Source organism: Eleutherodactylus coqui, chromosome 3 (assembly GCF_035609145.1).
Source record: "Eleutherodactylus coqui strain aEleCoq1 chromosome 3, aEleCoq1.hap1, whole genome shotgun sequence".
Lineage (NCBI taxonomy): Eukaryota > Metazoa > Chordata > Amphibia > Anura > Eleutherodactylidae > Eleutherodactylus > Eleutherodactylus coqui.
Window position 1 is genome coordinate 149,869,046 of NC_089839.1, and position 16,863 is coordinate 149,885,908.

Consider the following 16,863-nt stretch of genomic DNA (forward strand, 5'->3'; position numbering starts at 1 on the left):
GCTGTATAATAGTTCTGTACAACCAAGATGTCATACCCAACCAGAATATCCTCTTGTGCACGAGCCTTAAAGGGATTGACCAGCTAGTAGGAGAGTAAAGGCCCTTTTACACACAAAGATGATCGCTCAAAAGATGGCTTTTGAGTGATCATTTTGCATAAACTACTAATTGGTACTAATGCCAATTACTAGCTTATTAATACATGTGAGCCGCCAGGAGCTATATTTAGAGAACAGCAGGTCATCTGTTCTCTGAATACATTCCCTTTGTTCTGCCATGGGGCTGACAGCTGAGACAATGTTATCAGCGCTCCCCACGGAGAACACAGAGTTAAGTCCCTGCTGTCAGCTCTTCCGCTGAATAATGGATTTTATGCCCAACATAAAACTATCGTTCGGCAGAAAAGTGAAAGGTGGGCACATTTACACGCAACGATTATAGCTCTAAAGATGAATTTTTGTGTGAATAAACGTGCGTAAAAGAGCCTTCAGAATGGAAGAGTCAGAAATAAAAGAACTAATACTCACTTCACCAATCCTTCGCTGCTCCTATTCAAACCATCCTGAGTCTTCTACCGGTGGGTTGCCTTGACCTCTAATTGACTGAGTGGTCACATTTCTTTCATCGAGAGGGACCACAAAGTAGAGACTGATAGGGGACCAGGGAAACGTCTGAACAGGAGCAGTAGGAATCAGTAAGGGATGACTTCTTTTATTTTTGTTAAGCCATACAGACCCCTTTGAAAAAAATTACCAGCTTGACAACCCCTTTAATAGTCAACCTATAGAAATACAGTAACTCATGTTTTACACATCATTTAATAATAAAGAGTCTTTAAACATTTTATTTGTCTAATCACACATGCTTGAAGAATTTACTGCTAAATATTATATATGACATAGTATATGAAGAATGGTAAAAGTAGATGTCTACCAGTTTTCAAAGGACTTTATATGGAGGGTGGCAAAAAATATGCTAAACACCATGGGATTTTAATCATTAGCACTGAGCTGCCCTTTTGACCTCTGCTTGGCTGGGAGCTTTTCCACCAAATTTACTTCACCTCTGGCCCTGCTCTGCTGGTTTTGGGAGCCAACTAGTAATAGCAGCTGAGTGGCTCAAACCCCTGACCAATGTAACCTTGATGCTCGGGTAGATGGTGCCTTCTGCCCAGCAGCATCTGTGTCATTTTACCTCCGCTTAAAATTGGTCTCTACATGTCTTATTGAAATATGATTTATAATCCCATGTAACTTAAGGCATTTATTTCTTACGATGTTTCCATATTTTTGTCCAATATGGGGTAATACTATTTGGGACCTCCTTACTCCCCTATGAACTTCAATGGAGAAGGAGTACCTGTACCATCACTGCAAGAATAATAAGAACTCATCGGCAACCAGCTGTCTATCAGGAGTCTCAGTGACAGAATTCCTACTGACCAATTTACTGTTGAGGCCACCGTAAAATGAAATAGGGTTGTCCAAATTGGAGAACCCTTTTATAGAGCTACAATAGAGGCTACAGACTTTCAACCATAGAAACATCATTGCTTACTGATGATAATCTGACTTTTATTTAAAAAATGTTTTTATCTTTTTTTATTGATCATAAAAACTGGGGTTCTGAAGGTCCCCAAATGAATGGATGGTGCTCAAGCATGACACTGTCACTCCATTCATTTCAGTATGGTTGCCAGAGATAACGAGAACAAGCACTCGGCTAGCACTATTGAAATGTATAGAGCAGCAATCTGCATGCATGAACACCGCACCATTCATTTCATGGGACTTCAACTTCAATTAGTAGCTCTCACCTTTGGAAAATCAGCATCTATTAAATTAAAATGGCTAAAAAATGTCAGAATACAATGTGAAATCTATATATATGAAGACGAAAGCCCTCACTGACTGACTCGCCACTAATTCTCCAACTTCCCGATGTCGTAGAAACATGAAATTTGGCACAAGCATAGATTATGTCCAAAATAGGAAAAGTTATTAGGTTCCAACTCGATTATTCAATTCTAAGCGCAAAAGAATTAGCGTCCAAATTTTACGTACGTAGTCAAATTCTCTCCCTTGAAATTTGGCACGAGCATTGATTATGTCATAAATAGGAAAAGCTAATGGGTCCCAACTCGATTATTCAATTCTAAGCGCAAAAGAACTAGCATCCAAATTAATGTACCTAATCTAATTCTCTTATTTCCCGATGTCATAGAAACTTGAAATTTGGCACGAGCATTGGTTATGTCATAAATAGGAAAAGTTAATAGGCCCCAACTCGATTATTCAATTCTAAACGCAAAAGAATTATCGTCCAAATTTTACTTACATAATCTAATTCTCTCACTTCCCGATGTCATAGAAACTTGAAATTTGGCACGAGCATTGATTATGTCATAAATAGGAAAAGCTAATGGGTCCCAACTAGAGATGAGCGAACGTACTCGGATAGGCACTACTCGTCCGAGTAATGTGCCTTATCCGAGTACCGCTGTACTCGTGCTGAAAGATTCGGGTGCCGGCACGGAGCGGGGAGCTGCAGGGGAGAGCGGGGAAGAACGGAGGGGAGATCTTTCTCTCCTTCTCTCCCGGCCGCTCTGCCCCGCTCCCCGCTGCGACTCACCTGTCAGCAGCGGAGCGCCCCGAATCTTTCAGCACGAACACAGCGGTACTCGGATAAGGCACATTACTCGGACGAGTAGTGCCTATCCGAGTACGTTCGCTCATCTCTAGTCCCAACTCGATTATTCAATTCTCTTACTTCCTGATGTCATTTTATATAAAGGAAACGTCGCATGGTTACCTCCACGTGGTGTTTCCTGGGTAACGCAAAGAACCATGCAAAATGGTGAACATATTTTTTTCCTCTGTATCTCCAAAGTAACCACAACTTCATAAGACTTTCCGTGTGAACACCAGATAAACACCAGTACCAAATTAACTCGGGCGAAGCCGGGTATATCAGCTAGTGCTGCATATAAAACACAATCCTGAGTCTTTTACTAAAATGTTAATGTTATAGCAGAAAAATGTTCATTCACATGAAGGTATTACAAACTCTCTGTGCTTGGGGTCTATAGATATACAGTGAATACAGGAGGAGTGGTCCTATCACTGCAGGGCTGCAGCCATATGTGTCAGACTACGACTATACAACCTAAATGCTGCAAAGGATATTGGGGCTCCATATGTGCTGGTACGTACTCTTATTTCCTTGATGAAATGCAACTGAACTAAGAAATCAGTTTAATTCCGTATGTTGTACTGTTCTAAATGTTTAATCTTGCAGTTGCAAATATTTGTGACATCAGTGTCATTTGTTCTTCTAGAGGAAGTCAGTAGTTTTCCCCGATCCGGGCAGAGTCATCTTACTGACAGCTTCCACTATACAACTATCCCATATAAACATAAATGTGCTATTGTGTCAATGAAGCTCTATCCCTGGAATTATCTCTTAGAACATGTAAAGTAGAAAATGGCGGTCTCAGGATAGCTGTTAATTGTGTCTGTATTTACATGGGCGACAGTAATACACGAATCTTGTGTGATTGCGAAAAGCACAGAACTTGCGCATTGTAATAACCTGTTGATATAAATTTTTTTAATGAGCGTTTTTTATCTCGTACCCATAGTGCTAGATCACAAGATTGCAATATGTCCAATTTCTGGCCAATATTGGAATTATTTTCTATGGAACCAAAAAAATCGCATCAAACTTTTATGCTATACGACAGCAATCCGATTTTTTTTTTACTGTTGAAACATGCAATTTTAACATGCCTGAAGATGGCAGAAGCTGCAGCGCATCACACTTGCATCTTGGACCGATATCACACTCACCTGTGTAAATACGTACAGAGATATACAAACCTTGAGCTAAAAATCCCTGCAGTTCTCTTTTGGATCTCTAAGCTAGACTCAAATTGACTTAAAGTTGAGCACCTGAATCCCCCAGTGGCTCAGGCTGTACTTAGGCAATTTTCACAATGCGACTTCTATGCATTGCGGGATTCACAGAGATCACACGTGAAAAGCACCTACTGTTTTAAGTGGGTTAACTTGCATGGATGATTTTTCTCTCAGACAGAGAAACCAAGATAGATATTTTCTGGGTGATATCTCCTATTATATGTTGTGGGAGCAAAATAAAGCCTCTCATCGCACTCCCATGTAGATGCAATTTTCATGCAAGTGTGATTTTTTTTTTCCCCTATTGAAACAACATGCAATTTTAAAGTGCATGAAAAATGTTTGAACGCGCTACTAGATGATGATCATACCACATTTTATTAGCAATACAGAAATCCAGGCAATTCCAAAGGGTTCACTTGCTTTTTCTTGTAAATGTGTAAACTGTTATGCAATAGTAGGGCTCTTTCACACGAGCGCTGTTCGCCCACAGTAAAGCCGTGTGCAAAGCTTGCGGCTATACTGCTCCAAAGATCACGTGAACGGGTTAACTTTGAGTAGCCCGTTGACGTGATCCGTGGTGCATAGAGCGTGCTTTCCAGTTGCCATAGGAGTGTATAGAAAGCATGCAGCAAAGGTAGGTCAAGTCCTATCTTTGCACGCACCACGGAGTTTAGATGTGACTTTGCACTCGCATGTCCTATCTTTGTTAGATGCACTAATTCTGTGCGTCTAACAATCGTTCATGTGAGTGCTTCTATAGGAACCCATTGTTTTCTATAGAAGCGCTTTCTGTGCCCACAGCGCTCGTCTGAACGAGCCCTTAAGGACATTCTATATTCCCTCTTCAGCTGGATAGACCCTATTCAGAGGTAAGATAAAAAGTACTCCAAATATATAGAGTCAAGTCAGAGAATATGTGGCTTTCCTAACCCGCTTTAATGTAACTCTTAATAGAATGTCCTGGAGGACCTGCAAGGCCTTGCAGCAATCATGGGACCTGCATGGAGGGATTGCAGGGAAATGGAACATGTATATGTAATGTAAGTACAAGTATCTGTGAAAATGGGGGTGTCATGCATCTCATAAAAATAAAACAGCAAATTGTTAATTTGTGAGCATAGGACAACTTCACCTTATTTGGAAGTTTCTACTTAGATCAATGCTCAAACTACCGCACAATAACCCTAATATCGCAAAATCCTACTGAAGATCGTGTAAGAACACATAACAGCGATAGTGGAATGGGAACACAAGCGGGTTTTCGCAAAGGAAGAGGAGCAAGAGACCAAATTACATATCTCCAATGGATCATGGAAAATGCCCGGGAATACCAGAAGGAGGTGTACATATGCTTTATTGATTACAACAAAGCCTTCAATTGCATTGGACAGGACAAGCTGTGGCCATGCCTAAGACAAAACCTGGGACATCTGGGGCAACATCAGGACCTCTAGCAGTAACGCGGAGCGGTTCAGATTTGGGAAAGGCGTACACTAAGACTGCATCTTATCTCCTCCATTGTGCAAACTGTATGCAGCGATGACCTTGAGGCAATGCAATTTAGACAAATTCAACTTCGGAGTCCAGATTGGTGGAAGCAACATCAACAATCTCAGATCTGCAGATGATACAACTTTGCTGGCAGAAAGTCAGAAGGATTATCAACAACTGATACTAAAAGAAGGAAGTGAAAAACCAGACCTATGTTTGAATATCAAGAAAACTAAGATCATGACAACAGCTGATAACGGTACAGGAAAAATCAAAATCTAGAATAACGAAATTGAAGCCGCTGAAGACTTCATCATCCTCGGATCGAAAAATCGATCCCAATGGAGAATTAGGATCCAAAATAAAACAATAAATCTTGCAGTGCAATATTAAGTATGGATATTCAATACAATCATCTTTCTAATCACAACTTAAGGCTGCAAACAGACCGGAGGAAGATAGATGCCTTCGAACTTTGGTGCTGGAGGAAGCTCCTATGAATTCCTTGGACCACCAAAATTCTTAACAAAACGTTTTCATTGGAGGGCAAAGCTACAAAACAGAGACTCTCATACTTTAGCCAAATAACACAAGCTGATTCATTAGAAACATCGATAATGCTTGGAGTGGTCAGTGGCAAAAGAAGATAATGTAAGATGTATGGAGGCAGAGTAACAGTGCTCCAATGGCAAGTGGAACGGGAAATAAGGATCAGAGCCCTGGTTTATGCCCCATTCCTCTATGAAATAAACATGCTTGCTTGGCTGAGCATACATGTTTATTAGGGTATGGGTTAAGGCCGATTTAGACACAACGATAATCGCTCAAAAGATGTCGCTCAAGCGACTTTTGAGCGATCATCGTTGTGTCATTTACAGCGTAGGATGATCGCTCAAGATGATGATGGCTTCTTATCAAGCATACCCTAATTTGTCTTATTGTGTGGCTGTTGGAATGGAACTTGTAAGCTCCACTGAGTTTAGGGATTGATCTCAATGAATGCATACTCTACAAATCAATGAAATCCGTAAGATAAAAAGAAAAAGTTGCCCGCGCTCTCGGGACCCGAACCCCTGGATCAGGCTGCAGACATCACTCGCTTAAACTTTTTATTAGTGCAATAATTGCACACTCAGTGCTGTTATGGTGCAACGCGTTTCGTCGTAGCACACGACTTTATCAAGCACAAACAGCATAAAACAGCATAAAATTACATGTTATTACTTAAAACAACTCACATTTAAGTAGTGGTCATCCTGTACATCCCGGTGTGGTGAGGAGGATCAGTGTCGGCGTCCTCACTGAGCGGAGCGCAGCGTAGGAGGGGGAGGGGGGAGAGGGGGGGGGGGAGAGAGAGGGGGGGGGGGCCATCCGCCCGGTGTCTCTGTGTGTGATGACGTCATGACGTCAGACGTCCTCGGGGTGGAGCTATGTCCTCCACCCTCCGTTCGTTGTTTTGCCTGTCAATCAAAGCGTATGTTTCCCAATAGCGTTAGCTAGGCATTAACGCTAGGCGCCGTACCTGGCTCCTCCTCCTGTGACGTGGATGTATTAGTCACACATGGGGCTCCTATGTTTGCCCTGTCTCCTAGGTAACTGCAGGAAACATACTGTCACCTGATTTGACAGGGTATCCTGGTTATATATGCTGTGTTTATTCAACATACTGACCCAAACCGTTATTTAATACTGTGATTAGGGATTGCTAAACTGCTTTTATACATATTATGGTCCTCCATGGACTATAACCCTTTACCAGCCGCATAGTGGTTTGTTTTTAACCCTTTCTCTGACAATGGAGGGTATATAGAAAGTGTATATCTTTCTTTGGGTGTTACATTTAAATTAGCATATTGAAACTAAAAACCGGGGTATGGATGCCACCACTTAATGCAGTATATACATGTGTATAAAATACAAATTAGTAAAATACATATGGTATGTGTTAAAACTTACTTTCTATATGCTTTCTTGATGGGATTTTATACTGTGTTTTTATACTAACAGTCTATATTACGCCCTTCACGTTATCATATAATCAAATAATGGTAGGCATACTGTTGCATGTTTGAAGTATCTATGTCATAAGCGGTCTAATACATGCAAGTATTAACCGATAACTAACTCCATGTAGCCTCCATTAAATATTATAATAATATATGTACACATTTATGCATAAATTTTCTCATGCGTATATTAATATACTGTACCCATACATAATATATACATATATACACATACGTGTGTATGATAGATAAAACCATTGCTTAAAAAATATATATATATTTTAATGCTTCAAATTTTCTCTAATACCTCGTTTAAGCCGTTAGGTGCGAGTGTGTTCAGCCTAAAGATCCAGTACATCTCTTTCTGTCTGAGCTCCTGTACTGATTTGGAGTCTATGTATTCAAGTGGGGTGATTCTTAAAACCGTACTGTCTTTATCGTGTTTATTTAAAAAGTGTTTAGAGACACTGTGTTTTAAAAAAACGTTTTTTATATTATTTCTGTGTTTGCTCATTCTGTCTCTCATCACATTAATGGTCCTACCTACATATCTTAGATTGCATGGGCATTCCAACAGATACACCACTGTTTCAGTTTTGCATGTCAGTCGTTGTCTGATCCCTATAGATCCTCCTTCTGTTTCTATTTCCGTTCTTCCATGTGTTATATTCTCGCAGCATTTACATTTTTTATCGCCGCATTTGTACACTCCTTTGGGGCCTTTTTGTGTCTTCTTCCTCCCATCTTCCTTGTTTTTCTCCTTCTTTGGGCGTGAGGGGGCTAGTATATTCTTTAAAGTTCTATTTCTCCTGAACGTACATATTGGTCTATCAGGTATGGTTTTATGTAGAAACGGATCCTCTTGTAGCAGCGTCCAGTTTTTTCTCATGATCTTCTTTATGGTGCTGAAGTGTTTACTATACTTCGTAGTAAATGTTGTCCTGAATCTGTCATTGGACCTTTCTTTCCTTTCTGTGTTATCCTGTGTTCTCTTCGTATCCTGTTTGATGTTCACATCCTGATTTTCCATTATTTTTTTGTATGCTGCATCTATTATAGTGCTTGGGTACCCTTTATTTAGAAATCTCTGTTTGACCTCTTTGGCTTGTTCTTCAAAGTCCTCCAGGTTGGTGCAATTTCTTCTCACCCTCCTCAATTGCCCATAGGGTACATTTACCTTCCATTGTTTCAAATGGCAGCTGTGGAAGTCCAGATAGCTATTCGTATCCACGGCCTTAAAGTGGGTGCGGGTATGAATTTTCCGTTCTTCCGCCGAAAGCTCTAAGTCCAAGTACACTATCTTATTGGGGTCCGTTGTGTGGGTAAATTTAAACCCGAATTCGTTTTCCATTAAGTTGGCGATGAAGTGTTCTAGGTCCCTTTCTTCGCCATCCCATATTATTATCAAGTCATCTATGTACCTCTTGTACAAGATGATTCTTCTGTCCAAAAAGCGATTTCGTTCAAAGATCCCCATAACGCAATTTGCATAGCTTGGGGCACAAATTGTGCCCATCGCGGTCCCATGGTCTGCCTGTAGAAGTCCCCCTTGTATGTGAAGAAATTATTGCTCAATATGAATGCGATGGCTTTTAATAGGAATTCCCTCTGTTTGTTTGGCATGAGGATGTCCTCTCTCAGAGTTTCTTCTATAGCTAGGATGCCCTTTTTGTGATCTATATTTGTATGCAGGGCTTCCACATCCATGGTGTACCACCTGTACGAGTTTTTCCAGGGTATTTCCTTGATGATGTCTAGTAGGTGACCTGTGTCCTTGAGGTATGATGGTAAATTCTTTACATACTTCTGCAGTTGAGCATCGATGTATTCAGACAGACGATTACTTATAGACTGCATACCAGCAATAATAGGTCTTCCTGGGGGATTAAAGATGTCTTTATGTATTTTGGGCACATAATAAAAATAGGGCATTCCTATGGGGGTTTCCAGTAGGTACTTATATTCAGACTTCAGGATGCATTTATCCGCATATCCTTCTTTCAGTAGGTGGTGAAATTCTACTCGTGTCTTCTCTGTCGGATCTTTTTTTATTTTCTCATAGTATTTCGTGTCATCCAGTATCCTTCTTGCTTCCTTGTCATATTGTTCGTAATCTAGAATGACTATGCCCCCTCCCTTGTCTGCACTTCTGATTACGATGTTTTCCTGTTTCATTAAGCCATTTAGAGTAGCTCTCTGGTTCCGTGTGAGGTTATCCGTCCTCTGTGGGGTTTTCGTTTCCTTCTGACACATCTCTTGAAATTCTTTCATCACTTTATTGTAAAATAGTTGGATATACTCTCCTTTTGCTTCCACTGGGTAGAATCTACTGGTAGGTTTGAGATCTGTCGCTATCACTTTGCTGGCAGAAAGTCAGAAGGATTATCAACAACTGATACTAAAAGAAGGAAGTGAAAAACCAGACCTATGTTTGAATATCAAGAAAACTAAGATCATGACAACAGCTGATAACGGTACAGGAAAAATCAAAATCTAGAATAACGAAATTGAAGCCGCTGAAGACTTCATCATCCTCGGATCGAAAAATCGATCCCAATGGAGAATTAGGATCCAAAATAAAACAATAAATCTTGCAGTGCAATATTAAGTATGGATATTCAATACAATCATCTTTCTAATCACAACTTAAGGCTGCAAACAGACCGGAGGAAGATAGATGCCTTCGAACTTTGGTGCTGGAGGAAACTCCTATGAATTCCTTGGACCACCAAGATTCTTAACAAAATGTTTTCATTGGAGGGCAAAGCTACAAAACAGAGACTCTCATACTTTAGCCAAATAACACAAGCTGATTCATTAGAAACATCGATAATGCTTGGAGTGGTCAGTGGCAAAAGAAGATAATGTAAGATGTATGGAGGCAGAGTAACAGTGCTCCAATGGCAAGTGGAACGGGAAATAAGGATCAGAGCCCTGGTTTATGCCCCATTCCTCTATGAAATAAACATGCTTGCTTGGCTGAGCATACATGTTTATTAGGGTATGGGTTAAGGCCGATTTAGACACAACGATAATCGCTCAAAAGATGTCGCTCAAGCGACTTTTGAGCGATCATCGTTGTGTCATTTACAGCGTAGGATGATCGCTCAAGATGATGATGGCTTCTTATCAAGCATACCCTAATTTGTCTTATTGTGTGGCTGTTGGAATGGAACTTGTAAGCTCCACTGAGTTTAGGGATTGATCTCAATGAATGCATACTCTACAAATCAATGAGAAATATACGGCAATTAGATAACTAGAGGATAAATAATGTATCATTTCTTGTACAGGAAGGATTTACCGGTTTCGCTTGCAATGAATGCTCTGACCCTACACTATATGGAGTAAACTGTGACTCTGGTAAGTCACTACACAGCCCTGTGTAAGCATTGTGAAAATACATTTTTCCATCAGTGCCCCTTTTACCTGATTGCCTGTCACACTGTTGATTTCTGCTATGTAGATTTCAGTCACTTCCATGCAGTGCAGCCTCCTATCTAATACTTATTAGGCACCACTTTGGTGCTGAGATTTTTCAGTGCTCACTTTCTCTATGCTCTAGTAACACTCCCATGATTTACCAGCACAGCATCACATGACTAGCTAGAGCTGGTACAATCTATGCCTGCTGGCAGGATATTACTATTGCCTTCTGTATTCTAAATTCAACCAAATAAACTGCACACCGTTATTATACAGTCAGGAAGATGAGTTATGATCTCCTTCATTATAACTGTGTGACAGGAGCCTCTAATCATCAGCAGAAACTGTGATAGGAATTTATGCCTCCCCACTTCCCCAATGAAGAACATTTGTGGTACAGTCCATGTAATATCATACAGGGATCATGCTGACCAAAAAACTGACTTCTTTAGAGAACATAAAGCCAAGTCATTCTTAAGCAGTCAAAATGAGATCACATGACCACCTGAAGAGAAGGAATCCAGAAGGTTTTAGATACAATACCAATTTCAAAAAAGCAGTGGTGTTGTGTAAAATGTAAATAAATGTGAAGAAAAGAAGAATGTGATGATTTGGAAATCTTATATAACTATACTGTATTCATAATAGAACCTAAAATACTTATCAGAAAGGGAGAGACATTTTTCAATTTCATTTTAAAAAATTAACTCATTTAGAAATTGATGGCCACAACACATCCCACAAACATTGGGACAGGGCCATGTCTACCATTGTGTAGTATCTCTTTTTTACAATAGTCTGTAAACTTCTGGAAAGTGAGGAGACCAATTGCTGTTGTGATGGATGCAGTATGTGGTTTAGCATTGTCTTGCTAAAACATGTAATGCCTTCCATGAAAGAGACATTGTCTGGATGGGAGTATATGTTGCTCTGAACCTCTATATACTGCTCAGCACTGATAGTGCCTTTCATGATGTATAAGCTGCCCAGAAAATAGACATGGATCCAACCCCATACCATAAGATATGCGGGTTTTGAACTCAGCGCCGATAACAAGCTGGATGGTTCTTTTACTCTTGAGTCCACAGGACACGGCTTCCATGTTTTCCAAACAGAATTTCAAATTCATTTGACCACAGAACAATTTTCCCACTTGCCTCACTCAATTTTAAATGATATTTGGCCCAGAGAAGACGCCGGTGTATCTGGATTGTGTTGATATACGGCTTCTTCTTTGCATGGTATAGATTTAACTTGTATTTGTGGATTTCACGGTGAACTGTGTTCACAAACAATAATTTCTGGAAGTATTCCTGAGCCCAAGCAGTGATTTACATTACAAAATCATACCTATTTTTAATGCAATACTGCCTGGGGGCCCGTAGATTTAGAGCATGTCATATTGAGCATCAGCCTTTTCTCTTCTGCACATGAATTTCCCCAGATTCTCGCAAACTTAAGATGATTATATTATATACTGTAGATGGTGGGATATTGAAAGTCTTTGGAATTTTACATTGAGGAAAATTGTTTTCAAAATGTTCCAGAATTTTTGGATGCAATTTTTCACAAATTGGTGAACCTCAGACCATCTTTGCTTCAGAGAGACTCTGCCTCTCTAACTTGCTCTTTTTATACACAATCATGTGACTTAAGCCTGGTTTAGACACAATGATTATCGCTCAAAAATCTTTTGAGCGATTATTGAGCGATAATTGTCGTGTTCTTTTTTAACAGCGCAAGCTGATCGCTCAAACGTTGAGCGATCACCTTGTGTTCCGAGCAGAGGATGCAGAAGACAAGCGGGGTGTCCCCACTTCTCTTCTGCATCCAGCTGTTCCCCTCTCCGAGCGCCCGGCTGTTATACAGCCAAGCGCCCTGAGCAGGGGATGCAGAAGACAAGCGTGGTGGCCCCGCTTGTCTTCTGCATCCAGTTGTTCTTTGCTGGGAGAGCCCGGCTGTTATACAGCCAAGCGCTCCAAACGGAATATGGAGAACACAGCTGCACCACTCTGTTCTTCATATTCCGCCTGTCTTCAGTGAGCGGGATACAGCTGAAACAATAGTATCAGCTGTATCCTGCTGTGAATTCCTGATAACTAATCAGCTGAAAGATCAGCGATCAGCGATGCACAATGTCAGTGAAGTTGGACACAACGATTATCACTCAAAAGATGGATTTGAGCGATTTTTGAGCGAAAATCGTTGTATCTAAAAGCACCATTAGAAAATTGACCCTCAAGCTGTTTTTCATTAGTGCCACTTAGATTTCCTGCCTTTTTTTTTACCTTTGTCCCAACTTTTGGGGGATGTGTTGCTGCCATCCATTTCAAAATAATAATGAAATGTATTGTATGTTCTATTGTGAATAAAATGTGGCTAGATGAGATTTCCTAATTTTTACATTTTACACTGCATTTCAACTTTTTTGAAATTGGGGTTGTAGATATGAATAAATAAACAAGGCATTAACGTATTACTAGCCGACTCCTGTATACTGGTGGGACTAATTACAAATGGGAAAAAAAATCACTGAAGTGGCCCTTCAATCTTAATATTCCTTTACCATTCTTGTGACAGCAATAATCTTAATTAAAATTATCTCACACTATTAAAAATTGACATATTTTTCACCCAGCATGCAATTGCATACATGGAGTTTGTAAAAGAGGAAGAAATGGGGATGGACGCTGTATCTGTGAAGCAGGTTATAAGGGACTGACGTGTGAGGAAGGTAAGAAACCCGTTAATATAGACATAAATATTTCTAGAATGAGCTGTCAAAATATCAAAATCTGTATGTGCAATTTATCAAGAAATGCAATTAATTTCCCTACTTTTCTCCAGAATCTGTACCCTGCAGCAAAAAGAACTGTGGCCCAAATGCCAGCTGTGTGGAGTTGAGAGGGGTGGCTATATGTGATTGCATGCCTGGTTACTACAGAAAGGGCAGCGCCTGCGAGGGTGAGTTTTTTTCTTTACATGCCTTAAAGAAGACCTGTTGCCTCTCATGACACATCTGTTTTAGCAAATAATTGTAATACCTATGAAATAGTGAATCTGAAGAATCTTTTCATAGAATTCTATGTTGTGCTGTTCCTCTTGTAAATTTATGACTGCATGGACAAATGAGCATTACCAGTTGGGAGTGTCCCTACACTCTGACATTATCCACTTGGTGCTGATGTTATCAGAAAACTACTTGGAGCAATTACAGAGGTACAGCACAACATAGAGTTCTAAGAAAAGATGCTCCAATATTTATATTTCATCAGGAAACACAAGTATTTTCCTAAACTGATGTGTCAAGAATGATGGCCAGTCCTTTTTAAGCCAAGGCTTATCAACTGATGGTAAAATAAGTGCTAACTAGAGATGAGCGAACGTACTCGTTTTGAGTACTTATGCACCTGAGTACCGCCATTTTCGAGTACTTCAGTACTCGGGTGAAAAGATTCGGGGGGCGCCGTGGCGGCACGGGGGGTAGCAGTGGGGAGTGGGGGGGAGAGGGAGAGAGAGAGGGCTCCCCCCTGTTCCCCGCTGCTACCCCCCGCACCGCCACGCCTCTCCCCGCCCCCCGGCGCCCCCCGAATCTTTTCACCCGAGTACTGAAGTACTCGAAAATGGCGGTACTCAGGTGCGTAAGTACTCGAAATGAGTACGTTCGCTCATCTCTAGTGCTAACATGTTCATTTCAGCTCTTATCCTCTTCCGAACCAAGTGTATATATATATATATATATATATATATATATATATATATATATACACACAGATTTACGTAAAGATTTCGAAGGGATGAACTCAGGAGCTACGCCTGTGCAATTCACAGAGAGAGCTGGCGGTGACTGACAGCCGGCCTCCTGCAGCAACAGCAGGCATTGGTGAGAACACTGATCCCAGTTGTTAATCCCTTACATGCCGTGATCAATGTTGGTCATGGTATGTATGAGGTTAACATAGGGAGGGGGCACTCCCTGCTACGTCATCAGCCCTTCACCATGAAGTTACCATGAAGCCTAGGTCTGTAATGACTTGTCAGAGGCAGGTACTGTGTTAATACAATGCAGTACAGAAGTACTGCAGTGTATTATCTAAGCAATCTTGAGATCACAGGGACCTAAAAAATGTAAAAAAAATAGTCCATAAAAAGTAATTAAACATACTTTTTTTGCACACTTTTCTCTTTCTTTTGTCTAAAAAAAATTATAGAACCACATTTACTATTGTTGCATTAGTAACGACCAGTACGATAAACTGAATTCAATTTTAATCCCGCATGGCAGATGTGAAAATAAAAAAAATTAAAAACTGAGCCAAAATGCTTTTTTTGTTCATTTCACTTCTCAAAAAAAATCTAATAAAAATTATCCAAAAAAATCCTGTGTACCCTTAAATGGTAAAAAAAATAAATTCTACAGGTTGTCATGCAAAAAACAAGCCCTCACAGAGCTCTGTTGATGGAAGAATAAGAAAATGGTATGAGTCTTTGAATGCAGCAATGCAAAAAGAAAAAAGAAATATTTTAAAACAAAGTGCAAAAGTCTAAAAACATAAAAGAAAATCTATAGAAATTTGGTATAATTATAAAGATACCAACCTGCAGGAAAAAAAAGTTATCACATCAGTTAAACTACTTTGTGAATGCCATAAAAAAAATAGAGAGAAATCACATTTTTTACCCTGTCCTCCAAAAAAAGTTATAATAGTTATACAATTTATTATATGTACCCCAAAATTGTACCAATAAAAGCTTGTAGGCAAAAAACTACTTCTTGATGGAAAAATAAAAAAGTTACGGCTTTTGAAAAGTGGAGAAGAATTTTTTTTTTTACCGTAGTGTCCTTTGGTCCAAAATAGGCCATGCCACTAAGAGGTTAATGGGATTTTCCAACAATTAAGTTTTTAATGTTTTATTTCCAGTTTCAGTGATTAAATAAGAGGTGGCCACACCTGACTGAGCTTCCAAGTATTGTCATATGTGTGGCTCCTTCCCGTGGCTGGCTGACCACGTTCGCACTCCCACCTATCAGAACCTTATAATGTATTTAACTGACATTTCATAAACTATTGTGGAACAATTACCTTTATCCTTTATATTCCAGAAACAGTTATGTTCTAAAGACTTGTCCTTAATAATGTCCCACTGTGAGACCTTACAATCAATATATTCCCCTAATGAGTTTAAATAAATTAGTTTTTCCTTTATTGATCAATAAATTTATGGATTTGGATAATTGTTAATAGAAACAGAATCTTTTAAGTGCTTTTCATTGATGAGAATGTAATTCTGCAACTTTATCTAAGACATTTCTGCATTTGAGTAGAAGAACTGGAAGTGGGACCCATTGCAGACACTCAGAATTCAGAAATGCAATGAGCATCCAGTGATATCCAGCTTGATCTGTAAAAAAACTAAAATATGTTTTTCTTTTTTCCCTTAGCCAAGGATCCATGTAGTCCTTCACAATGTAGCCCCTATGCTATATGCAAATCATCTGGACCTCAGCAGTATACTTGTACATGTAGAACCGATTACTATGGCGATGGGAAAACATGCCTTCCTTTTAATCCATGTTCTGTTAACAATGGAGGGTGCATTGAAAATTCAACTAAATGTGTATATAAAAGCCCTGGAAAGGTAAGCATTACTGACTATTACCTATTACAGATCATGCCACATTGAAGTCATCTACTTGTGTGTAATTCAGGATGAATCAATAAATTGGGATCTAAATATCTGTAGCTTATGCTCTTTAAATATAAGCTTTCACATTCTTATGGGAATAAATCATATTCTGGAAGATTTCCCTGATTTGCTCCAAATTGGTTATAATGAGAAGCTTCATGCATGAATATATGTATTTGAACTCACTGATGTTATCCGTCAGCCCCCAATACTCTTCTGGTTTATTCAAAGGAAGTACAATACAGATATACTGAATATGACACACCAATTACATGCATGCCCCCAATATCATAACAACCCATGAGTAGCCTAGTATGTAATGGCGCTAATG

At 39.7% G+C, this 16,863-nt stretch overlaps 1 protein-coding gene across 2 annotated transcripts in view; it reads left to right on the plus strand.

The window, feature by feature from the left end:
* STAB1 (stabilin 1) overlaps positions 1–16,863 on the plus strand; it is a 201,738-nt gene that overhangs the window by 18,294 nt on the left and 166,581 nt on the right. For both annotated transcript variants that reach the window (XM_066596318.1, XM_066596319.1), the window contains exons 3-8: positions 3,090–3,205; positions 4,876–4,961; positions 10,712–10,781; positions 13,483–13,578; positions 13,692–13,808; positions 16,288–16,484. In XM_066596318.1, coding sequence (XP_066452415.1) covers positions 3,090–3,205; positions 4,876–4,961; positions 10,712–10,781; positions 13,483–13,578; positions 13,692–13,808; positions 16,288–16,484 — 682 coding nt within the window. The remainder of the gene's footprint in view (positions 1–3,089; positions 3,206–4,875; positions 4,962–10,711; positions 10,782–13,482; positions 13,579–13,691; positions 13,809–16,287; positions 16,485–16,863) is intronic.